Below are 25,783 nucleotides of genomic sequence, written 5' to 3' on the forward strand. Positions count from 1 at the left end.
TGACAGCTGGCTGAACAGGAGCCAGCAGTGTGCCCAGGGGGCCAAGAAGGCCAATGGCATCCTGGCTTGTGTCAGCACTAGCGTGGCCATCAGGGACAGGGAAGGGATCTGACCCCTGTACTCGGCACTGGTGAGGCCGCCCCTCGATTCCTGTGTTCAGTTTTGGGCCCCTCACTACAAAAAGGACATTGAATGACTCGAGCGTGTCCAGAGAAGGGCAACGGAGCTGGTGCAGGGTCTGGAGCACAGGTCGTACGGGGAGCGGCTGAGGGAACTGGGGGTGTTTAGTCTGGAGAAGAGGAGGCTGAGGGGAGACCTCATCGCCCTCTACAGCTCCCTGAAAGGAGGGTGCAGAGAGCTGGGGATGAGTCTCTTTAACCAAGTAACAAGTGATAGGACAAGAGGTAATGGCCTCAATTTGTAGCAGGGAAGGTTTAGACTGGATATTAGGAAGAATTTCTTTCTAGAAGGGGTTGTTATTAGTTGGAATATGTTGCCAAGGGCAGTGGTGGAGTCCCCATCCCTGGAGGTGTCTTAGAGTTGGGTCGACATAGCGCTGAGGGATATGCTGTAGTTGAAAATGGTCAGTGTTCAAGGTCTCTTCCAACCTAGATGATTCTATGATTCTGTCTTTTTTTCTTATTCAACACATATCCACTATGTAGAGAATTACTTATCTAAGAATTACCAGTTAAAATTTAGAGCTGAGACAGTACTGTGACTGTAATAGACTAAAGGGATTAATGAGAAATAATAATACAACTCTCTTTACAACATATTTGTCAAACACATTTCACAATAAATATGTTGCAATCCAATAATAATCCTTGTGCCACAAGAAGAGACTTCATCTCTTCCCAATTTAAACTACTGATAAGTAGTAGTACCCTTTGTTTATAGGTGTTCAGCTAATTTTCAGTCCAAAAGAGAACATAGTCTAAGATAATTTCCATTAATTTTAAAAATAAAAGCGTTTTCTATGAATATAAAATTAAATCCAAATTCTTTATAAGCTAGAGTTAGTATGAGAGCTTTCTTTCCATGGCTTTTTGTTCTGTTTTCATCTGCCAGTCCAGGGAGAACTCCATCTGAATGTGTTACTTGTCGCCATCAGCCAAGCTGCTGATATCATTCTGTCACAGATACATTCTGAATAACTTTTGTTCAGCTCAGAGAGATTTTTTTCCGCTTGTTTTCCATCCCTGGATGGCTGACCAGGCTTGGCCTACCTATACAATTTCTTCCCAGTCTCTGTTGGCTGATCCATGGGCCACAGTAAAGAAAGCAAGATATATTTATAATATTCTGAAAGGATAATGTAGCTTTTTATTTGCTTGGCAAGTATTGCATTGCTTGCAGGCGATATATTTTCCATTTAAATCTATGTAATGATATTCATAAAGTGTAAAAGTTAGTGGGCCCATGAGAGGAATTATGGGAGTCAACTTAGACTGAACAAAAAATTCCCACACCTTATGCACCCCAAGCTAGAGACAAAACTCAGCAATGGCAGGGGAGCATCTACCTGAACTTCATGTGGAAACTTCCCTACAGACCTAGAAATAGATTTCATCCCTACGGTTTAGGGAAAACTTGGCTCTCACTTTTCTTCCCAACACATTTAAGCCATCGTGTCTCACAAACATTTTTGAAGCAATTTCTACTTGGGTGGTGTAGGACACGAAGTGGAAAGAGGCTGGATATCTCTGTAAGTCTAAAGCTGGTTACTAATTTATCACCTACATATCAGCTATCCCAGAATCATTAATCATCAAGAGTGATTGTTACAGAGGTTCTCAAATAAACAAGCAACCACCAAAAATTTAAAATTTATTATTCACACAATTAACTAGCCCACCGCAAACTACAGGTTCAAATTTCTGTGAGAGCAGAACAGAACAATTTCCTAGGGCTTAACAACAACCCAAATCCCAGAACAAAGCACCACTCCCTAGAGTTTATCCCAAAATGCTCTATCACACACCTGACAAGTGAGGACTCTCAACCTCAAGGACCAGCTCAGGGCAGCGTCCTGAGCCAAGTCACCTCATGGAGTTTCTTTGGGCGGCATCCGGACCCAAGGGGAGAGTCCTCAATCACAGGTGCTGCCCCAGAGGACGAGCTCCAATGGCTCCTCCAGGGGACTCCATTGATACCCAGGCCCAGTCTGACCTGTATCCCATAGCGGCTCCCGTTGGCCAAAGGCCCCAACTACTGTGAGGCCCCGAGAGCAGAGGCAGTTGGGAGCTGCTACACTTCAGCAGCCAAGAAGCCCTATTGCCATTGGGCGGGCGCACCTGCCACAGCAGTACATGACAATTTCAGAGCTTTTATAAAAATTTGGAAAGTACTATAGGAGTTTATTTTTCTTCCTGCAAATTTTCCCCCTGTAAAATTGGTTCTGAATTCATCACCCACACACACTTCCCTGAATTCTAGTAACATTTTACATTTATTGGCATGAAGTTCAGGATAAGTTGGCTTTCCTCAAGTTTCTCTTCCTCACTACCCCTGAGGAGTTATTCGGTCCACAACAAGTAATGGGCAAAACTGTTTAGCAGCGAGGACTGAAAGTTTAGCTGCTTATCTAGAAAAACAGGGCATGCCTGAAGTCATGGCAATGAAGTCAGCAGACAAAGCAGATTTCCTTCTGAGCCAGCACTGAACCACTGTTCCCTTCTGGTTCTCTGTGAAGCAAGAAAAGAAATATATAAGCCAATCTTTGTGAACTTCAGAAATGGCTATTTCTTTTGCCTCTGGTGCCTTTTTGAACAGATGAGCAAGCCCAGCAGTACCGCAGCAGGTAGCCTGGCTGCTTCTGGCTGTGCAGGACTAAGCTAACCCAGAGTTTGCTCTATGTAAGGTCTGGTAGGGTCTTGATATCATTATTCTCTGTGTTGGTTAATGCAGATGAATGAAACTGCACTTGAGCATTTCAAGTTCAAAACCTACAACTCTTTCAATTTTCATAAATCCACCTCCACAGCTTCTACACAGACCTAGGAGTCTATGTTATTAAGGTAGACTCTCAGACTTCCTAGCACTGCCCCTGTGCTCCTCATCGTGCCTCCTGCTGCTTTTCTGGGTGTTGTGCTGCCACAACTGGACTGCTTTTGTTCTTAGCTAACAAGTCCTTTCACATGACAAAACAAACCTTCCCTGGGGCTCCTGTATCTTCCTCCTAAGAGCACTTTGCCAAGTACTATGCTACTGTGTAGAAGCCTGTCCTATCTCACACCCTCCAGCTGCCACATCCTCCACGACTCCAGAGACAAGCTCTCCTGGTCTTTCCATATAACCTCTAAGGTTTTCATCCCTACACAAAGGTTTTCTTCTAGCTCACCTTCACTTTATTAAGGCAATATTACCTGTACAGCCTATGCATAAAGCACCCAGTGTTCCACTCTGCATTTGAGTGGAGCAAGTAATGCCCCAAGAGGCTGACTTAAAATTATGTAATATACATGTTTGGCAAATTGCATTTTATTAGCAACACGGCTTCTGTATGTTTGAAAATTAGAATTAATTTTTTTTTCCTCAGCAGTCATGGTGATGCCATTCAAATCGTAAGTAGAAGCAGTGAGTCTGATGTTAATCACCTGACTTACAGAATCTCAGGATTCAGATAAAATTACGAATTTCTGAGGAAAATCTTGAAACCAAAACACTGTTGGTATTTTATAAATATCTATTTAACAGAGCATGTCTTCACATGTACTCACAGTCTTAAACTGCAGACAAATGTTTGCAACCAGCCCTACAACTCTCTGTTCAAACAGTTTCTCCTTCTGCATTGCTGGTCTAGATGAAAATATTTTCTCAATGGAAAAAAAACAGCTTGTGCTTTACATGAGGTTAGATTAGGTTAATGGCCCTTTCCAGTCACAAAATCTATAAGGCTGTCCTTCATTGCTGGCTTTTGAAACATTTTTCTAGAGTTTTCTTCAAGCAGGACTGGCTTTTGTAACACATGACTGAAATGTTGATGAGAGGACAAGGGAGAGGACATTATGAAGCAGATCTAGGGATGACTGACTTGTACATCTGCAGCAAATTTGGCACGTGTGGATGCATCAAATCAAAAGTGGAGTCCATGCATGCACCCACATGAGACAGTCCTCTGGCAGCTCTGCACCACACCAATACTTTCTCAACTGCTATAGTGTTTTTTGTCTATGACATCTGACGTGAATGGTGTTAGCTTCATGAAAAAAACCCCGTGCAAAGTTATAGAATTGCACTATTTCAACTTTGTCTTTTAAAAAACCTGTGTGACACTTGACAATGACTATAAAAACCAGCACATTTTTGGGACTTTCTTGTGCACTGTATATTAATATAGGATTTTCACAACAGGATCTAGATCTCCTTTTTAAACCCCTAGAAGTAAATACACACAAATAATAAATAAAATTTATTTACATGGATCAAAAGCCTCTATCACAATTCCTGTCAGTTCTGTGAAGCTACATTTAGGATTAATTTGGCCCACTACAATTATTTTCACATCTGAACACACCATAAAATCTCTATAAAGAGATAAATTAAATCAGAAAGAGCAGCACAAAAATTATTTACTCTAAATTATGAAATAAAACAAGATAGCAAAGTAATCTCTGCACAGATGAACCACTAAAATATAATTAGTGAGACTCTGTGAGTGACTGAATATACCTGAAATAGCTCTAACATGTCCTGAATAAGATATGATCTTGGCATACTTTTAAAATCCATGTTCAGCTCAAAAAAAAAAAACAAAAAACAAACAAACCAAAAAAACAGAGGAAAGGAAAAAGAAAATGGTCAGAGAGATTGATCTATATGACTGGAAAGCTGAGAAGATTATTAATGGGGTAAAGAACCTTTTTGTTATAGGTAGCTAGTCTGAAGGCAGTCTAGCATCACAGTACCCCAAAGCACTACTATTTCATATTTCAGATCAGATGACGATGGATGGATGGCCGGATGGAAGGAAGGAATTCGAAGCCCAGGATTTAAAATCACGATTGACTAAATTAGGCTGGTAAAACAATGACCTTATTTTCAAGTCATGAATCATTGCTAGTCTTACTGAATTGGACTCCTAAGACTTCTCTGCAAACTCGCTAAAATGGATTTAAGTCATCTACTTTCAAAAGATAAACAATAACTTAAAGTTGTATTGTCCCTTGCTACAACAAAGTGAACTAAACCCCAGATTTTAGTTTTTACTATACATAGCTATCTATGCTGTAATTTATTTCATTTAATTAAATGGCTGGAACTTTCTAAACTAAAAAACAGTTAGGAGCCTATACACTAAAAATTATGGAAACAAGGAGGAAGGCTATTTCCAACATCTGTAGCTCTATGTGCATCTTCACATCACCTGTCTGAACTCACAGTGATATCATCAGCATGACAATCACGTAAATATACCCCTCCCACCAACTAGAACTTTACCAGAAGTTTATCAAAGTCACTTAGCTTTAAAAAGCACAATAGAAAAATTAAAGACTGTCTTACATTAGGTCCTGAAGGTAACGTTTGTATAAATTGGACCTGTCAGTGGAGGCTGATCTCACCTGTCAAGGTGGCACACAGAAAACAAAAGACAAGTCTCTTGGCACAGAGACTTATTGGATGTTATAGACCAAAATGAACATTCTTGAACTGCAAAACAAAAGCCAGAGCAGCCAACAGAGAACAGTTGGAGCTACATAAATGTCATGTGTCTCATACAACTAATTAAACGTTCAGCCTCATTTTATGGCTGGCTGGTGCTCATATAAGCTCCTCAGTTTGGCCCCATTTAGGGAAAGCAATTGCAATACAGTTTGGGATGGAGGCAGCATCAGTGTATGCAAGGAGAACCTGCAACAGTTAAATGCTTTAATGTCCTAGCTAAACAAAGACAATGAAAGATCTCTTTGCCATAGCCGTTACTTGAGACATGAGCAATCGGGAATTCAAGAGCACATCTAGGCAGCCAAACTCATTATGAAACAGCAGACAGGCTGCTTCAGCCGAGAGATTGCACACAGCACCAGCTAGACCTCTTGAGATATCCTCAGCAGCCAATTTCACCTGTCTTGTTCTGTGGGAGCACTGCCAGCTTCCCTCTCCCCTAGTCTGGCTCCAGGAAAGCATAGCATTTACCAGTTAGATTTGTGACAGACAGCATGTTACAAAGCTGAGCATCACCCCACAAATTACATTGCTTCTTAAAATACAGCATACTCTGCTGAGCTCTTCCCTGTTCATAGACCAGTAATGCCAGACTTGAAAGAAATGTATGGATTATCAGTCAATAACCCCAGGTTGACATACTACAAAAAGTCATGCCACTGCATGATGCCTTATGTCTAACTGGTATCAAAATGCATCAACTGAAACAGCCAAAACAGTCATAAAAATTGGTTCTCTATATGGCCCGGAAAAGGCCATTACCAGCCATTAAAGAAACCCCGTTTCTGTGTCTGCCCCATACTTGTAACCATATTGAGCGAGCTCAAAGGAAGAAAGCAAGTCTTAAATAATGCAGAACATCGCCATTATTTTGAATTAAAATTAGTTATCCTCGAAAGGGTGTTTGTGAATTATGTTTTCACAGTAGTCTACAAATGCAGGGATTTATGAATTATAAATTATGATTAAAAAATACAATGTTTCTCATGTTTCAACATTATTGTCAGATGGGTGTTCTCATAGGCTATGGCCAGGCTTATGATCAGTTGACTGAGGACCTAAAAAAAGACAAGCTAGTTTGATTTTTTTTAGTTAACACCTTAGCAGAAGTAAATCTGTAAAATATTGCAGTACACATTAACTAATATATAAAAAGAACCTATTGCATTCATAAATCAGGGATGAAATTAGAAAACACAGGTAAGGAGTGAGATAGAAGAAAGTGGTCTGACATGCAGTGCTCATTTTCTTTCCTGTTTATCCATTGACAGTGAGACATTTTGTTTTCTAATTGCCATCAATCTGAACTTCAGTGGGAAATTTATCCTTGAGTAACAACTAATTGAGGGCAGGCAATCACTGATGACACTAGTTAGTATTGTTGCAATTCTTCTGTCTCTTTAAGAACACTGGATTTTTTTTTTTCCCAGCAGAAAGGGAAAAAAAAAAAAAAGAAAAAAAGAGCAAGTTTCCTGACCAGTTCCAAAACAACTGTTACAGAAACAACATCTGTATCTATCACATATATAAATTTCCCCTTCCTCATTCTGTCTTTTCCTTGTTCCAGGATGGTTTTCATGCAATGCATTGCTTTCATATGTTTTTCTACTAGGATGCATTTACAGAGTTTGATTCCATTCCCACTGAATAAACATATTTTTCAGTTTCCAAGCAAGAAGGATCAGTCTCATAATGTGTAAGAAATGACTAAGCATATCCTGTTCCCTGTTTTGGCTGGAGGCATCAAGCCAACCACTGCCAAAAAGGTGTGTCCTTGAATTTGGGTAAGTAACGCAGCTTACCTGCCCCACAAAGAGAAGAGAAAATATAGATGGGTTTTACCACAGTATACCAGGTAATGGTGAACACAACCACCTCTCCTTGATACCTATCTCACCTCATGATTTTGTGGTGGCAAGCCTGAGCGGGGTGGACACGAGCCGTTTTGCACTACTTGGTCTGAGACCTGGGATTCTTCCCTTGTGGTCATCATCAAAGACAGACCAGACACTGCCTGCGTGAACTAGACTGGTTTTCTCATGCAAACAGGGCTTCATTTAATTAGACCTAACCTGTACTACAACCAGTATTATATATTTACTCCACCTGGAAAAATAAGAACTCAATCCTGCTAACCTTATAACAAAACAGTGATCTCTCATGAGGTGGGCTCTGTTCTGCCCATCTCCGTGTTAAAGGAGTAGCTGACCTTGAGACCCCAGACAGAAAATTCCTGCTCCTCTGCATGCACATGGGGATCTGTCACTGACACACCAGCACTAAACCCACCACAGGGTGAGGAGATGACATGAGACAAAACAATATAGTTGTAATTAATTCTTTAAATAGAAACATATCTTTCAAGAAGCAGAAGGAATAAGAAAGGATGATGAGGTTGAAAGAACTATCATCACCCACGAGGGTTATGCACTAGGAATAAGAGGCTTTTTATAGAGTATGAGGACTGTTCATCCTTAATAGCGGGCAGGATTCCAACATGTTCCTCGCAGCCTCAGCAGACACCTGTGCACTCTCTGTCGCCCTCTTGCTCTCTCTTTTCCACATGTGCACTAGAGCTCTTACAGACAGGTTGCAAGAGCAGGAAATCAACCCCCCTGTCCTCAGCCTTTACTCTGTTCAGAAGAGGAGGCAGCAGAGGGGAAGTTATAATGCATAAGCCACGTTATCTGTATTTTTCTGAAGAAACCAAATGTGTAACCTCTAGAGTGAACAGAGGCTAAAATAACCACTAAGCAGACAAAATTACAGTGGTGTCAGGTACTATTGACAGCCAGAGAGCTAGTTCAATTGCCATTTATCCTAAGGATAGGAATTTATCCTAAGGAAAGGAATTCAAATGAATTAAAAAATAACACAGTGTGTACATACTGCCATAATATAATTTTTCCAGGCAGCCTGGATACCCACACCTCTGAGTTTCTGATGTTTGGACTGGAATTTTAAAATACAAATCCATCTCCAATTTCTTCCATTTAGAGACTACAAAAAATACATTTTTAATTACATCGTAAATAGAGAAGACCCTGAAACAGACTCTTGAAGAATTGAGATCTGATGAAGAAATCACTAAGCTGGGACTTAGAAGACCGAGGTACAGTTCTTCAGTTGTTATTATGAACTTTGACAAATCACTTAGCCAGACTGTACCTCATTTCATTTCTTGCTGTATGCAAATAATGACAGGGAGGGATAGGGGATGAAAACTCCATGAACCAGTCAATGATGAATTTTTCCCAGGGTAACAAAAATCCCACAAAAATTGGTTCTTCCCTCCACCATGCAAAATAATTTTTAAGTTGTGGGGCCTTCTTCCTTTAAAGTTGCAATAGGGAAGGTAGAATCCTAGAGCATTAAAGACCATGTAACACAAAGAGAGTTATATTTTAAGGTAAGGACACAATTCATTTGTGGGGCTCTGTTAATTTTGTGAATTGCAGCGGGTCACCCTGAGAAGTTCAGCAAGAGTGACAGATTTCAGAGGCTACATTACATCACTAAAATTCAGCTGAGCACCATGGTTTTTCTCCTCTACTAGCACTACCAAGGCTTTTTTCTGCAGTACTTAAGTTTTCTAGTGTGAGTGCTTATATTGAGTTGAGAAATTTCTCTGTGGGAGCTGGTGTTTTCATTTATAAAAAAAGAAATGTTAATAACTTTCTAACCAAGCTGAAAATAATGAAAAACATGGGAGGGGAAAATGCATTTCTAATTGAGTATGCAATATGAAGTCTGAAACAGACACTATGGGCACGGCTATTGTTAAAATATTTGCTCTTGCTATGTAATAAATCGAGCACTGATGGAAAGCATAAAATAAATAAAAGGAAGGTAAAGAAAAAAAATTAACAGAGTTCAGGGAATCTGATAAACATGAAAGAAAATTCTATCACTTATACTTCATAATAAAAGACAGTTACTGTTAGCTACACTCAGCCGTTACATTTTAGGTTTTCCCACATTCAGTGCTAAATCATAGCCTCTTTGAAGTCTAGGTGATTTTAGCTTCAAATGCTAATAAAATACACATACAGTAATTACTTCCAGTCTATCCAGCTTGGGCAGATGGACATGAGCTCAGGCCCTGTATTTTTAGAAACGGTCATGCTCTACTTGCACTCCATTGTAGGCAAAGACCAAGTGGTGGTCTGTTGATACAGCACAAAGCTGCACTGGCTTCAGCTGAAGCAAGATTTCCCTGCAAAGATTGATTCTTCACTCACTGATGTCAACACAGAAGCTGTCAAATACCAAGCAAGGACTCTGGAGAACTTATAGCGGTTTTCTATACAACTTGTGCCTGTGTGTCCCAGCACTCTGCACTGGAAGTTAGCCACCAAACCATACTGCAGAAAGACCCACTGTGCCAGTTTCTAATCTGTTTTACCAAGGAACATAAACAGTAGAAAACTGTGGGTCCTTTCTTCTTTTTGAGTAACAGAATTAAGGCAATTAGTGTTCAAATTTCTACCAAAGGTGAAATAATTTTCAGAGTAGTCAAGTATGTAGCTATTTTCTTTACCTAGATGGTCTTTCCTAGCATGCTGGAGAACTACCAGATCTGTATTCTATCATTTGTGCAATGTTTTCATTAGCAGCACTTTAAAATAGGCTCTGCACTAAACTTTGCACAATGCACGAGAAATATAAACAGCAAGGAAGATGCTACACAGAAGACTGACAAAATCAATAGGGAAATTTTAGTTTAATAATACATTAAATTTCACACGTGGACTGCAAAGCAATGTGAAAACACTAATTAACTGTCACAGCACTACTGTTAGGAAGTTAAGTATTAATCTGTATTCTCTACCCTCAGATTTTTCTTAACCTTTCTTCTTGGTGACAGCCTCTTTTGATATCTGGCACCAAAGGGTACTAGAACCTGCCTGGTTTTCCAGGGCCAGGGTTGAATGCCCCAAGCCAACCACCTGCCTGCTTTAGCTACAGCTTGGGTTTTTGAGCCTACAATGTACCCAACGTCAGATAGTCCGCTGTAAATGCATTAACTGACTATCACATTGGTTTTGTCCTGCAAGCCAGGAAGAGCCTAAATGCAACTAAAGTAGGAATGCAGCTTGTGGTAAAAGTTTTCAATTGAGAACGAGCAACTGCAGCGGATCGAAACACTACATAACATGAGCAAAATAGCCCACTGTCCTCAGGGACTATTCATAAGCACTGCGATTCTGCATGGAGAGCTGTACCATATGATAGTCTTTTTGGAAAGCTTGGATCTTCCTTTAGAAGAACAGAGAGACAGTTCCTCTCCTGCACTAAATGGACAGAAGCCCACTGAAATGCATGGAGCAGTAATCAAACATGCCAGAACTGGACCTGGGTTGTGCACTATTATAACAAATAGCAAAGACTACATGGTTTTGTAATTTTGGCAAAACAGTCTGAATTATTAATATTTTCCGGAGATATAAACTCAACAGAAGAAAAATAAATAAGATTGATATAAAAATGTTTTTTATAGATTTTCCTTCTTCCTTTTTTTTTTTTTTTTTTTTTTTTTTTTTTTTTTTAAAGGGCCTTTATGAAAGGCTGTCTATGAAATAATTTCTGATATCTGCTCTCACTCCCTTGTAGTGAGCTTGGTATAATGAAATGCCGACAACTTTCAGTATAATTCAGAATTCACCCCACTGGGAGTACTGAATCAGTATTCATGTCAAAGTAAATTTAGCACTGATTTTTAATCTCTTCATTGCTAGGAGCACAGTACAAATTCATAAATTTTAATTTTTATTTTACTTTAGTAAGTGTAATTACCTACAACATTTCTAAATTAAAGCAGTGTAAGAGAAAGATGCTGTCCCGATCAAAATTCATAACCTGCTTCTATTGGGCATTCATTTTATTTTATATTGATCCTAACTAAGAGACAGATGATTTGCTTGTGTAAAGGCTGAGAGAGAAATCACCATTCATAGAAAGCTACAGCCCATATTAAACGTGAGTTATTCTTGAAAATAGGCAAAAATTAAGGCCCTTATAAGCTCATAAAACAATGAAAGCTGTAGGGGAAGGATGTATTCTTTTCATGAAAATTGCTTCTCACCTGCAGGCTCAATGAACTTAATTCCTGCTCCAGAGTGACTATGACATTACTACAGGGCTTTCTTTCAAATCAAGCAAAAAAGAGCCTCTAGGACCACTGTGCTCTTCCCAGCAACTCCTTGTTTGATACTTGGCAGCCTGGCATGATCAGCCACCTCTCACCTCAGCTGGATTTGAGCATTCTCCTTCTCACAGGGTGGGTGATAACAGGGTGAATGCCATGAAGCAAAGATCTGAGTGAGCTACCTAGGGTATGGCAGCAGCCTAACTCCAACAACGAGGGACAAAGCATAGACTAAAAATATATGAAAATAATTTTTCAGGTCGGTAATTAGCACATGCTTGGCTGGTCCTCCTCTGATAGCTGAGCTAGCTCATTTACAGCTGAACTTGCCTTTTTCCACAGTTCACTGCAATCGACTGTCGACGAGGTGCATTCCCTTCTGCGCTGACCAGAAGTAGTGCACACGCAGAGCAACTCAACTCATTATTCTTGTTCTCTGTTTTTACAGAGTATAAACTCATTGGGTCCTGAATATGGAGCTTATGTGCTACTGGTATTCTATAGTGATGAATTTTCTAGGCCAAAGGGAAGTGTTTTTTTTGTGGCTTTTTTTTTTTTTTCCTCCTGTGTTAAGAAAAAGGTTTTGCCCTGACTCTAGAACTGGAGTCCAAACTTTAAAAGGCAGAGTTCTTGAGCAGGAAAAAAATAACTCCTCTGTAATCATATCCTTGAGGCCAGGTTGTCACCTTCACCTCCACTAACTATAATGAACCAGCTGATTGGGTTACCTGTCACATAGCTTTCATCAAACACCTAATAAACACATTCTTACCTCTGTTTCTTTATTCTCTTCTCTGATTTTGATGTCATTGACAACAGAAATAAAGGGCTTACCCTCCAGACTATATTGACTTGGGACACAACTGTAGGAATTATGAGGCGGTAATTTATTTCTAAACTTTATTACAGACTCAGTTCATGCTTTTGTATAAGACTTTTACACCCAGATTTGCAGCAATAATTAGGCACTTAAATATTAGTGAAGTATCAAAATCCTTCTAAAGACCTGGGATTTTAACTCCCTTATACATCAGCTCAATCACATATCTGCATCTTTGGTTAAAGTCTGGTTTGGATTTTCTGTGACAAGATTTAGCCTTGTATATTCCTAACACCTAGGACATCTTTGCATTATCTCCTTGCTCCTTTGTAAAAGTTAGAGCAACCATTAGTAATTTCCAAGAGTGGTAATGGTTTTAATATGATAATGGCATGTCTTAATCAAATAAACTCTACACAGGGAATCTTCCAAAGGCTGAGGAGCCAGAATGGGATTTATCTTGTCCTGATGGATTAAAAAAGATGGTCCCAGCAAAAGAGATAATGAAGCCTCTGTCTGCAGAGAGATTAAATTAACTTAATGGACATGCAAACTAAATATGCAAAAATACTTGCACTCCATTCTGAAATGTGGATAAGTGGTGATCTTGGAAACTAGCCTATCACTTGAGGCACATAACAACCAGCTGAACTGTTGTAGTGCAGAGTGCAGCCATAGGCTTCTTTATGAGATTTTATTTTGTCTAAAAATTGACTATGGAAGATTATTTTCAGGGCAGAACTAGTGCAGTGGAAGACAATAAACATTCATAGTATATATTTTATGGTTTATGCTTTAGCTCTTTATGCTGTAATGCCAGAAATTAGATTAAATTAGGCACTGGACATAAGAGGGAAATAGGTTCAGTATTTAGATAGGCTAAGAGAACGATGCAGAATCTCATTTAGTAGGAAGTGAATTACCACTATCATTAATAATGTATGCCTAGGCATTAACATAATGTTCTGTTATTTACCTGCTCTGCTCATTGTGAAAATGACTTTAAAAGTCATCCCTAATTTTCTTTGCTTGTCCAAGCACACATTGTGCTTTGTCATGACTCAGATCCTTTCCTCCAGATTCTTCTCTAAAGATTTTGTTTTGTAAAACAAGAAAACTGCCACAGTTTGTGTAAATAAAGTTTTACTTTGCATATAGGTATTTTTATTTAAAAAGAAATTAAGAAAGGCTTGGGAGAATATGTCAAAGGGAAAGAAACCTATGGGTCACATTACTAACACATTTTTCAGAGACCTTGAGAAATCAGAAATAATTTGTTGGTATATTTATATATTAAAAAAAAAAAAAAAAAGGCACCTGAACACTTCAGACTCACCTTTGCATTATTCCATTTAATATTATTAAAGAAGTCCTTCTTAGAAAACAAGTAAGATTGGTAATCCACATACCTAAGGTCACAGATGATGAATCTTCTGCCAAGGTATTTTTGCACCAATTCAGGAAGAAGCCAAGTACAAGCTCATTCTGAAAGAAAAATGAAAATATTTTAGGGAATATCACATGTTGTGCTCTGTGCCATAAATTACTCCTCTTCGAGCAGATTGCTGCTAGGCTTCTAATCTATATATTTGAGTTAGCAATAAAGGGAAGCGTTTCGCCTCTGATCATGGGCAAAGATCCCAGGGAACGATTTCTACAGAGGCACTAGGAAGACAATGGTGCCCCTTACCACTGTCTCAGAGATGCTGCATTGGTACCTACCTGACCCCTTTCCGTCAATGCACTTAGAAACAGCAATGTGCCACGTGGGCCATAAATTTGCATTCTTGCTTCATCTCCAGTGTCTCAAAATATGTATTAGCAGCTGCAACTACTTTTACAGAGCAGTCCATCTGTGAAACAAATGCAAGAGAACATCTTTACTGTGTATTGTGTAGTCAGCATAAAATTTAACCCTGGCACAGGACTGACCCCAAGCATACTTCCCTCACATGGTGGCTTAATAGACACTCACACTGAAAAGCTCCATACAGAGTTAACTCCTACCAGAAACCAACAGGGAGTGAAAAGGATGATCATATTTTGCCATCCTATTATCTACCTTATGTACTGCACTATAACTTTTATTTTTATGTACTGACCTGTACTGCTCTAGTGAACATATATAACAGGTAGTTACATTCAGCTGTAGAGAATTAAAACAATAAACCAAATTCCCAGATTTGAGTATTGTGCAAGGCAATAAAAATGTGAATTCTGAAATGGACTCTTATGATCCTGAATCAAAGATGTGCTGTAATTGCATTTTGTTAGCTTTTTCATAAAGCCATATTTCAGAATGGCCATTCTTTAAGATGGTTAGAATCACTACATTCATACTGATGTTACTTGGACTGACACTGTAATGAATGGGTAGAACAACAGACTTTTCAGATTCTAGCATTAAAATGTCACCATTGTTTTTTTCAGGCAATGGAAAATAATGTGTCTCTTATCGGCAAGATGTACTTCATGCAGCATTTGTCTTGTTTCAATTTGACAAGATGTGGCATGATTTGTGCAAGGAAAAAAGAAAAGGCTGAGTTTAGTGACAAATACAGCTAGTGAGGAGTGAACATGGTTACAGCAGACAGAGGAGCAAGATGTATATGTTTGGCATAGAGATAAGGTTTAAAAGTCCGGATTTATATTAGCAATTGCATTTTATTTTTCGCTACTGTTTGTATTTTTTTGTCCCACACTGATATTTTCTTTAAAAGAAAAATCAGGGGGGAAAAAAAGGATACACCAACAGAATTGTTTTATTTGAATTGAATGACAAATCCTTAAGCTATTAGCAGTGGATTGCCAATATACCTGTCTGTTCTGAGAATGACAATTATTCTCTCATCTCATGAAGATAGCTCACAAGGGGAAAGCCCATACACCTGCTTCAGCAGCTTCCACTAGCTTTAAACAGCAGAGTTATTCCCTGTGGGACCTCTATTTGTTCTTTCAGCACAAGTCCCAAATGTAGGAAATCTCAAGGGTTGAAATTGTGTATTTTTGGCAGCTCAGCCTTTATATGACAGCATGAAAATTCACGGAGAAACTTAAGTATCCCTTTGAGTTCAAAGATCTTGAGAGAAGTGGGCAGGAGGTGGAAGGAAGGATACACTAACTGACTTGAAAGAGAAATAAAAAATTCCACGCTGAGCAGCCTGGTGTTCTGCTTCCTCTTACTCTTTCAGCAATAAATGGAAATATATGAGGTTTGTAAACAGGAGGTGCAAAGACTGTTTCAGGTGATAGTTCCAAATTCTCATTTCTAAAGGAGACAACACTGAAAAAAAAATCACATTTGCTTTAAGTACAGAAGTGGAATTCATGTAGATTTTAGGCATGAACACAATAGGCATGTACACTCTTGGTGCCACAGCACTTCCTTGTCTGTGTGTCCATTGTACTCAACAGGTATTGAAATGTGGGGAAGCAGCAAGTCTAATGTTGGCAAATGGAATGCAAAATCATAACTGAACAGGTCATGTTGCAGGGGTAGATGTAGCATTCTATTCAGGGCAAAGTGCTTCAAAAGCAATGAGGGAGATCTCCTATGTGGTTGTGGCAGTAAGCTTTTTGCACATTGTTTTTCATAAGACAGAATTTCTCCCTGAGCTGTGTTAATCCACCTACTGCAGGAGTCCACTGTTTACATTCCCATCAGCAAAGTGTGGAAGTACCTTTTTAAATTCACTGTTTGTCAGCAGACCACCAGAGCACACTCTGAACTTTTATATTATTCCTAAATCAATAGGACTTCAACCAGATGGACCCCAGTCAATGGGACTGAAGCCTATGCTTAAAGTATGCGTCTAATTACACTGCTAAATAGAAATAAACACATTAAAGCTTTGAACATATGTATGATCAACAGCACACTGTATTTAAGTGCATAGAGTCCACTTCTAAACAAACAATTGCTGTTACAAAGACGTGACCATATGTGGGACTCTTAGAGACGCTGTGACAGTCTCAGCAGAGGGGCAGGCACTGAGGATGACCACAAGCACTCACCTACCCTTTTTTTCCCCTGGAATTCTTACCTCTAAATCAGAAATGGAAATTCCCTAAGATACTGCCCATTTAGGAGTTTTTAGGAAAGTCTTCTATCATTTGCCTAACCACTCTTGCCTATAAGACAACAATCTTTAATAGGTAATGTTGATACTTTTCCAAGTCACTCAATAGCTTTAGCCTATTGGGGAGTGGACAGATATGTATGGGTGCTTCAGTGTTGGTCTGGCTAAGCTCACACATGACCTTTTTTCAGCCGTTATACTCAAAAAGGACAAGTTCCCCCTTCACTTAACTAGGATATAAGTGAAATAAGCAATTTCAGTGGCATCAAGAGAGCTGGCACAGCCCTTTACCACTTTAGCACAGTAGAATTTGTCTACTGCTCTCCATCAGACTGACTAGAAAAGTACTCTGCTATTAGTGAAATACAGCCAGTTTTCAAGCCAGATTTAATTTCATTAGAAAGAAAAACAGCCTTTCCTCTGCTTTCAGCTTTCTTTTCAGCTGTGTTAGAGTAGATTTGGGGTCAGAGAACACCCATGCACCTGTTATACTTTAACAGGATGGGGAAACAGCAGGAATGAAAGAAACTAGAAAAACCTGACCTTGCTGTTGCTGTTGTAATTTCAGGAAAGAACAGTGGAAAAGAGAGGACTTTGAACCCTCCCCATTTTGGCTCTGCTGGATGTCTTGCTGCAGGAGTGTGAGTGGTGGGAGTTTAAGGGACCCACATACCTTGGATGCACTTTGTACCACCGTGTTATACATCTATATACAGGCACCGTGGGAGCTATTTTCTCATCTCTGCAAATCCCAAGTAGCACTAGTGAATAAAATACAGATGAAATATGGGAAGCTCTTACCAAACTTGATTACTTTTACAGTGTAAAACATTAGTCACTCTAGAACAACACTGTGGTCCTGGTTTTCACTGTATGCTTGAAAATGAGTGAACATAATTTACAATCGTTTCCATTTACATGCTCTTTAAAGTCTTTTTACACAGCCTATAAGTCTCCATAAAGCTGTTTACAAAACCTATCCAAAGCTGACACACTGGCACTGTTTGCTTACCTGCTTGCACTAGGTTTATCTTTGGCCCCAAAGTCCTTAGTTAACTTGGAGAGTTAGAAATTTTTTATAGAGTCAAAAGCCAATATACATTTCTTTTCACTGATTAGCCTACTGTGCACTTGTACTTACTATTACACTTGCCAACCCCACACCCATGATAAACAAACCCCCTCAAACATCCAAGCCCGCTGAGATTGAACACAAACCCATTCTATGTGAAAGACGTGGGACAAAGAACATATATTTAAGGGTACGTAGTTTTGCAAGATTGGTATGTACACCTAGTGTCTGAGCTGTGTTATCGATACTATCCACAAGTTAAATGCAACTTTTAAATGATAAGAGATGGGAAGATTATCCATAGAATGTTACTATCTGGCTGATGGTACTAAATGCACACGGTTGCTATATAAAACATTGCTTTAGCTTCAGTTTTAGATTTTTCACTTGTAAAGTCTAAGCCAGGTACAAGGTGTCTTTTCAAGATAAGCATGAAGACATTCAGCTTTGTGAATGCTGCTGTTTACACCAGGGCCAGGAGCAGAGTAAATTGATGGAGACTTACCTTGCTTTTGTGTCCCTAGGGAGTGTACAACCCTCCTAAAATACAGCAGTAAAATGACATGCCACTAAGGCAGGCCTAATTTATATGATTTTTTAATGAGATTTGGGTTTCAATCTCCACTCAGCTCATCACTCTGTTGGAGTTAAGAGTGAAATAGAGAAAAATGTAGAAGTGGTCAGCAGCAGCTGCCTTCTGTCACAGATTTGATTTGTACTTTGTTGTATATTTTTGTCCTCCTCCATGTTACCAACCTTCAATTTATTGTTTCTTGATGCTTCACCTCTTACTGGTGGCCCCACTTGGTTGTTTTGCCATTTAATGAAGCAAAATCCCAGAAGTGTAAATGCAGTTGAGTATGTTGCCTTGCTGAACTAGAAGACCCAGGCATTTCAACCCATGCAGCTGATGAGCCACTCAGTAATGGTGCAACTGGCACAAAACTAAATATTCTTACAGTATAATCACATATGTTGCCACTGGTTTGAGAGGAATGGAATGAAACTAAAAAAGGTGCTGAAACCTGTTTTTGATCCTGTATGACAATGAACATGGATCAACTTTTGGATTTTAGTGACTGATGTAATGAATATAGCTTGTTGTTTATGTATACAGTCTGGTGGTGTAGTTATTTATAACCAGGTGTTAACTTGAATTTAGGAAAAGCACTTCTATTAGGCAACTCTTCAACAAATGTCTAAGAAGTCAATGAATGAGGCTTGTGCTCAAAGGAAATCACAGACTTAAAATCTGCTTTGATCAGGGATGGCCATGAACACATTTAAGCATTTAAACAGGCCCAATAGCAAGTATCTCCATCAGCTGATGTTTCTGCATTTACTGGATCTGATACTAAAATTCAAAGATACAGAAAAGTGGCTTGAAGTTTCTATTCTTTAAAGAAACTTAATTCCATTTGAGCTACAGTGCAATTGATAAGGCAGCTATTTTCCACAGCTCCTCCTTTATTCAAACCATTTAGCAGAAAAGGTCAGCGACATTCTGACATACTCTTAATTGTAAGACAATTTTCATAATCAGAACTTAGCCTGGACTAAAAAGCATGCACTTAAGGCATGACTGAAGAAGGAATTTGGATATAATCCAATTCTTTCTTTATTTCTAGGAATTTTATTTACTTAATTGGTAGGACCAAGCATGTAGTCAGTCCTGTGTGGACTGGACTAAACTTCAGAGTTGAAAATGGTGTCTAGTCAATCAGGATAATGTGTTTACAGAGATAGCAGGAGTATTTTATAATGAAATAAAAACTCTTCTCCATCTCAGACAGTACGCCAGCATACCATACAGCACAATACATCTACAATACTGTGCAGGTATAATTCAGCAGAAAGAAATTATTGTGTCAAGAAAGTAAAGGGAACCATGTTCTACAGGTATCTGCTCTTACAAGATTTCTTTACAAATTTCAGAATTAATTGTTTATTCCTTCATAGTTTTACTATTTCATAGGAATGACAGTTTGGAAATGCTTGAGAACTGACAACTCACTAAATGGTTTCTTTCAGGGTCCCTAGCTTTGAGTAAAAGGACAAATTTGACTGCAAAGTTGTCCAAGGCATGAAGAGAGACAAAATAATTGTATTTATTTTTATCAAGAAAGCGTCCTAGCTTGGCTTTCTGCTCAGAGTAAAACCAAGAAGACACCATGACTCTTTTAAAAGACTCATATCAAAGGGAAAAGTAAAAAAGAAGCTTTCAGATGGGAATACAAAGGAAATTACCCACTGACTGGTCTCCTTGTTCTAAGTGGGTCAAAGCACACCAGTATTTTCTAAATTTCTCACATCTCCCAGCAGGAGAAGCATATTAAAATAAAAATTATGATTCAATGTTTATAGAGTATCAATAACTTTAAAGGTTGTCATCTAGAATTGCAGGTTAGCTGCATGGTGATAAGCAAGATGATTTCCCACATGCAATAGCACTTTACAGATGGAAACAATCTGCTCATTACTTCATTTATTATTTTGCCATCTCAGTCCAGCACACCAGTAGCTGTGCAGCCCTCTTAAGGCTCAAAATTGTTTTCTTCTCCTCATGGTTTGGCACTATAGACTCTACCAGACTGGAACAGATTTCAGCAACTGTGTAGTCCAGAATGTCTGAATAGCCCCACTGGGCTGGTTCAGAGCCACATGAGCTTATGTCCCAAAGCAGATCTGTCCACAGTCCCCTCTGAATACCCTGTTCATGGTTCTGTCCCAGTAGCAATGTGCTGGGAAAACTTAACCATCGCTGAGGGTGCATGCTGCAGGACCATAAAGGGAGAGGGAAAAGCATTAGGAAGCCCATTGCAAGGCAGCGTGCTGTGGCTGATCACTAGCCCATTCACAGACCATGGAGCAGGAGGGAGAAGAGAGCTTCTGCACATGGCCAGGAAATGTTTTTATCACTATCCCAGGGCTTCAAGCAGTCTAATTTTTAAGCTGTAGATTAGGCTTCTACACAGCAGTGCTTGGCCCAAATTGAAAATCCGTGTACCTTACAACCGCCCAGAGCACAGCAGAAGATACAGAGCTCTTCATTTCTAGGTCACAGGTTTATATCAGTTTTTCTTCAGCCGTGACCAAAAGGCGTTAATGTAAAATAAGCACATGACCCCAACATGAGTGACAGAAATTGCTCAACAATTATCCCCAACTTGTGCAGTTTATTTGGCAAGGTCAGTCAAGACAGACAAGCACCCATGTCAGCTGTCCATACCAAATGAAGTGTAGCTCTGTGAGACAGATATTTATCCTCTTTAGAAATCTTCTCAGTTTCAACTCAGGGCACAGAATTTATATTTATATTAATAAAAAACCTCCTTTTTGTTTTATATATGGACAATTTCCTCTTTAATCTCCATTACACAGTCACAGATGGGAAAGTTATACAGTTAGGCAGCAAACATTTTTCTCTTTCTGCAAGATGTTTGAAATTCTGGAGAAAAAACATCCTGTTGTACCTTCTTTTGGCATCCTAGACTGTCTATGCTATTAAAGCAAACCAGCCTCGGTTTGTTCTATGGCCCCGAGGCCATGGGACATGGCATGGCTTACCTGGAAGAGGCCCAAGTTCTGCTAGAGAACGTGCCAACAGTGAAACAGCAGGGTCAACGCATGAGCTTGTGCCTTGGCTCCCTTGAATTTACCAGCGTCTAAGTAAGCCTAGGATCTAATGTAAAACACTGTTTTTCCTGACTGTCTGACAGCTTTCCTGACAATGGCTGGTCACTGGTGGATGATCTTTTCTCTCAAATCCTGGTGTCACTATCAGTAATCGACCATTGAACTTCAGAAGCAATACAGCATAATGATTTAACGTCCCCTTGGGTGCATGGGACCTGTTAGTTGCTCTTGACCCTGGCTTTTATGAAGCTGAGGTGCATAAGGCTTTGTACTGGGCCTGAAGAGTCAGTTTGTTACCATTTCTACTTGTCATTTTTAAACAGGAGGAGAACATCAAATCTTAGAAAACAATAATGAACAAAAAATTAGAAAACACCAATTTTAATGGACACAATATATCATTCTGATAATGTTGAAGCATATTGGTTTTGGTTCTATGTTTGCAAAACAATTTCTTCTGCATGTTAACTAAATTTTGAATTTAAGACTATTTCTGGGATGAAAGAATGGAACTTTTCAGTTAAAAACTGTCAAAATCAGACTTTTCAATATTTCAGAACTTACCCATTTTTCAGACGTTACATTCCTCAGAACCTACTCCTTACTGTCAAAAATTCAGTGAATCGCTACTTTGGGATGGCAGCAAAGGAAGAGAAGTTTTTTTGAAAAATGCCCTGCCAGGTCTAATAAACCGTTTTTCATTCATTGTCTTTGTCTTAAGTTTTGAGCAATGCTACAATGGCTTCATCTCAAATCAGCTGCATTAGAAGATGTGTCATTTATGTAATTTATTTTTTTCTTTCAAATGAGGCCATGGAAAGCTTCCTGAATATTTTGGTACTATGCTATTAAAAGTCATATGCAAATAAAATATACTGGAAGTGCTCACATTAGACAGTTTCCTGGATCCACTTAATAGCTGCTTCGGATAGAGATTCAAATCCTTCACTCTTTTATGTTCAAGATCTGTAAAAGGTAAATGCCATGAGTGGGGAAACCTGCAAAAGAAGAATATTCATAAGTATAATTCTTGTACTGTATTTGCTGAAAATACTTCCAGTTCTACTTAAAAGAAGAAAGTTAACACTTTCTAAGAGTTTTTGTATGTAGGGGAAGGGATGGGTACAGTGTCCAGAGGATCGTTTACTCTCTAACTTTAGTTCTTTTAATAGGTACTGATATTCTGTTTCATACTGTAGCCCTTTTTCTGTCTAATCATTAATTAAAAAAAAGCCCCCAAACCCCACAACCCTAAATTTGCATTTTATGGTATCTAAATACCTCTAAAAATTGCCCCTTTATGATCCCAGGAGAACACTACCCTCACTATTTTTTGTACTGTGAACAGCACAACAGGTCTCTGATCTCAGCCCAGGGCATCATGCTATGCAAACCCTTACCATGGAATACTGAACACCAAAGCCTTACAGCATTAAGGCCTTACATGACATTTTATGAATGTATTATTACTTGCTTTTTGACCTCAGTTATTTAAAGTGTAGATAAGTTTTTCAGAGCATGTCCTGATTACATATATCATTTCAGGCACTAGTATAATAACTAATATATGAAAATAAATGATTGTTATAATAACAAAATCAATCCTAACAAAAGCAATAACAATAATAATAGTAATGTTCTTGCTCAATTTTTATAAAGATGAATTTTATTTCAGTTTAGTAAATAAACCACATATGGCCTTTTGTCAATTTTTAAATGTTTGGCAATGGAAAATGTCAAAACCCCACATTTTTTTTTACTTGAATCATCTTTGTGTTTTAGAGACAATGCACATTAGGTCAGTCAAAAGGTTAGATTTTTAACAATACACATAATCAAGTTACATTAACCTTGACCTGACAAGGACTATTTCTCTGCCAGGTTGAAGGAGCATTAGAAAAGCTATCTGGGCTAAATTGCACGTAATGGGTTTTATGATACGGATCACTAATATTTGGATTCATATCTAGTATTATGCTCTTATGCTCTCATGTATGTGATACAGAAAGTTAGAAGTTTTGATCTGGTTGTATTTCATGTTATACCACCACTGTAAATAGTTATCTGTTTCTGGTTTACAAATCTCTTTTTTCTGGTACAACCTTGTTTATCCACTAGATCTCAAGAGATATCTGAAGGCTTCAGACAGTGACTAAAAAGCCATCTAGCAGCACAACACACTGAAAAGAGACACTTGGCCGGTCTTTTGAAATGCAACTGTGTAATACTGCAAGGAAGAACTCAGCACTAGTATAACTTAGTCTGCAAATAAAACAGCAAGGGGCCAGGACGATAGCATGTTTATGACCTTTTGATTATTTTTGCCTATAGCACTGAAAGATCAGGGCTCAGTTAGGCACTGTAGAAATGAACAGGAAGAGGTGATTCTTGCCTCATGAAAGTACAGTGGCAAAACACATAATGAGGTGGCGGAAATGATATGACCCAGGATCATGACATATATGAGCTGCACAGATAAAAATAGAGCCCAGGTCATTTAGCACACACAGACAGGCTGTGAATATTCTGGGTTCCTCCAGGGCACAAAAAGGACTTCTTTCAAAAGATGATAGGGAGGATCTCTTTGGAAGCAGCTTAAAATTAATTAGACTATATAGCACAAAGAGAGGACTCCAGCTGTGAAATGTAGGCATCCTAAGCACAGTGGCCAAACAGAGGACAGAAAATCCGCTGATTGATAGCACCAATAATTGCTGCAGTGAAGGACAATATGAACCTTATGATAGCACTGAACACTTCTTTAAAAGACCTTCACGCATTTGCTGAATTGCGCCTATGGCTGAAACTGACTTTGGACTTGTGAGCAGACTTGTGTTAGAAGAGGTTAACTTCCCAAGCTGATTTTGAGTTTTGCATCTACCATAAGTAGATCAGAAAAATATAAACTTGCAGCATGCACACACATCCCGCATAGAGGATTCCATTTCCTACTTATTAACCTGAAGAGCATGCTGTATATAAATTATGTCACTTAAATGTTTTGTTGGGTGAAAAGATTTTTTGCTTTTTAAAAACCAGTAATTAAACATAAATAATACTCTGTTTGAAACCAAATAAGAGGAAATATGCTAGAGCGCAAGGGCTTGCTTGGGGCATCTGTGCTTTGACTTATTAATATGGGGTGAATGTTTACAAGTCAATAGCAAATTTTCAGATGCTGAGAACTCTGAGCTTTTGCTATCAGTTTCTTGTGATTACAGCCAGTATTTAACACTTGTATGAAGCAGACTCATATTGCATTATTTCATCCTAATGAGACATGAATATATACAATTTCATTAACAAACACAAAGCAGTAATCAAGTCCTTTCTGTTAGCAGTTCCAATTATTCTAGCAGTATTAGGCATCTTACTTTTAAATCATACATCTTCAAACTGGTTATGTGGTTACATTATGGAACAAGACTTTTTCCTTCCTTTGAAGCATCTGGCATTGACCAGAGTTGGAGCTTTGTAACACAGACAGACAAATGATCTAATATGGTATGGCAGTTTCCTATAAAGAAATAATTAGATTTTCATTATTAGAGTAAAATCTGGAATACATAAAAAGCCTCAAGCTGATGAAGTTCTGTTAGGAAAAAACCCCAGAACTTTAGCATTAAAGAACATACATATAAAGAAACATCAGAAAATGAATTACTTTAACAGAGTCTTGGGGAAAAATCATATAGTGACAGGTTACTGCTGTGACCTAATTATGACAGTAAAGCTCTGGACCTCTTAGATACAGCCTCAGTATAGGCAGATTAACCTTCTCTGAATTCTGGAACTCTTTTTTTTCAATGAAAATGTTGTGAGGGATTTCATTAAAGGTAGATTTAGCTTAAAAAATGGATAGCACTATTTTTGAAATTCACTTCAAGGTTTCAGATGTCTATGCGTTTCTGAAGAGAAATATACTTTCCTTCAAAGGGCTGTGCTCACCACAGAAGAAAGTCATAAGTAGGTACTAATTAAATATTTTATTTTACAGCCTAATAGTTAACGTTCAAATATCTCCAAATTAAAACCATTTTCAGCATTTAGTGAAATTCCAATTCTCACCAATTGCTGCAAACCAGTTCATGTGAGGCAGTCATAATGAGTCAAACTGGAGTCAGTTAAAATCTTCTCAGGTAGCAGAAAGATTCTGTAGAATTAACTATCCTAAAGCAATTGAACTGAATGCCTCTCACAAGCCTGGGGGAATATCAAATTTGGATTTGGAATCCTTTTATCTTTTAGAGTCAAAACTATGTTGTTTGTAGCTATTTACTTCAGGTCAAACATCAAAGACCTTTCTATTTTTCAAGCATATACTTTGAATCTCAGCTTGGTTCAATGAAACTGCTTGTCTT

The 25,783-nt window shown here is 38.6% G+C and overlaps 1 protein-coding gene across 1 annotated transcript in view; it reads right to left on the minus strand.

Annotated features, from left to right (window-relative positions):
- The window catches only part of PIK3C2G (phosphatidylinositol-4-phosphate 3-kinase catalytic subunit type 2 gamma), a 216,591-nt gene that overhangs the window by 17,448 nt on the left and 173,360 nt on the right, over positions 1–25,783 (minus strand). The window contains 4 exon segments of the mRNA XM_026863441.1: positions 6,644–6,696; positions 6,698–6,725; positions 14,045–14,120; positions 22,312–22,420. Of these exon segments, the coding sequence (XP_026719242.1) occupies positions 6,644–6,696; positions 6,698–6,725; positions 14,045–14,120; positions 22,312–22,420 (266 nt within the window).

Source organism: Athene cunicularia, assembly GCF_003259725.1.
Source record: "Athene cunicularia isolate RWA chromosome 1 unlocalized genomic scaffold, athCun1 chr1_part2, whole genome shotgun sequence".
In the NCBI taxonomy this organism is placed as follows: domain Eukaryota; kingdom Metazoa; phylum Chordata; class Aves; order Strigiformes; family Strigidae; genus Athene; species Athene cunicularia.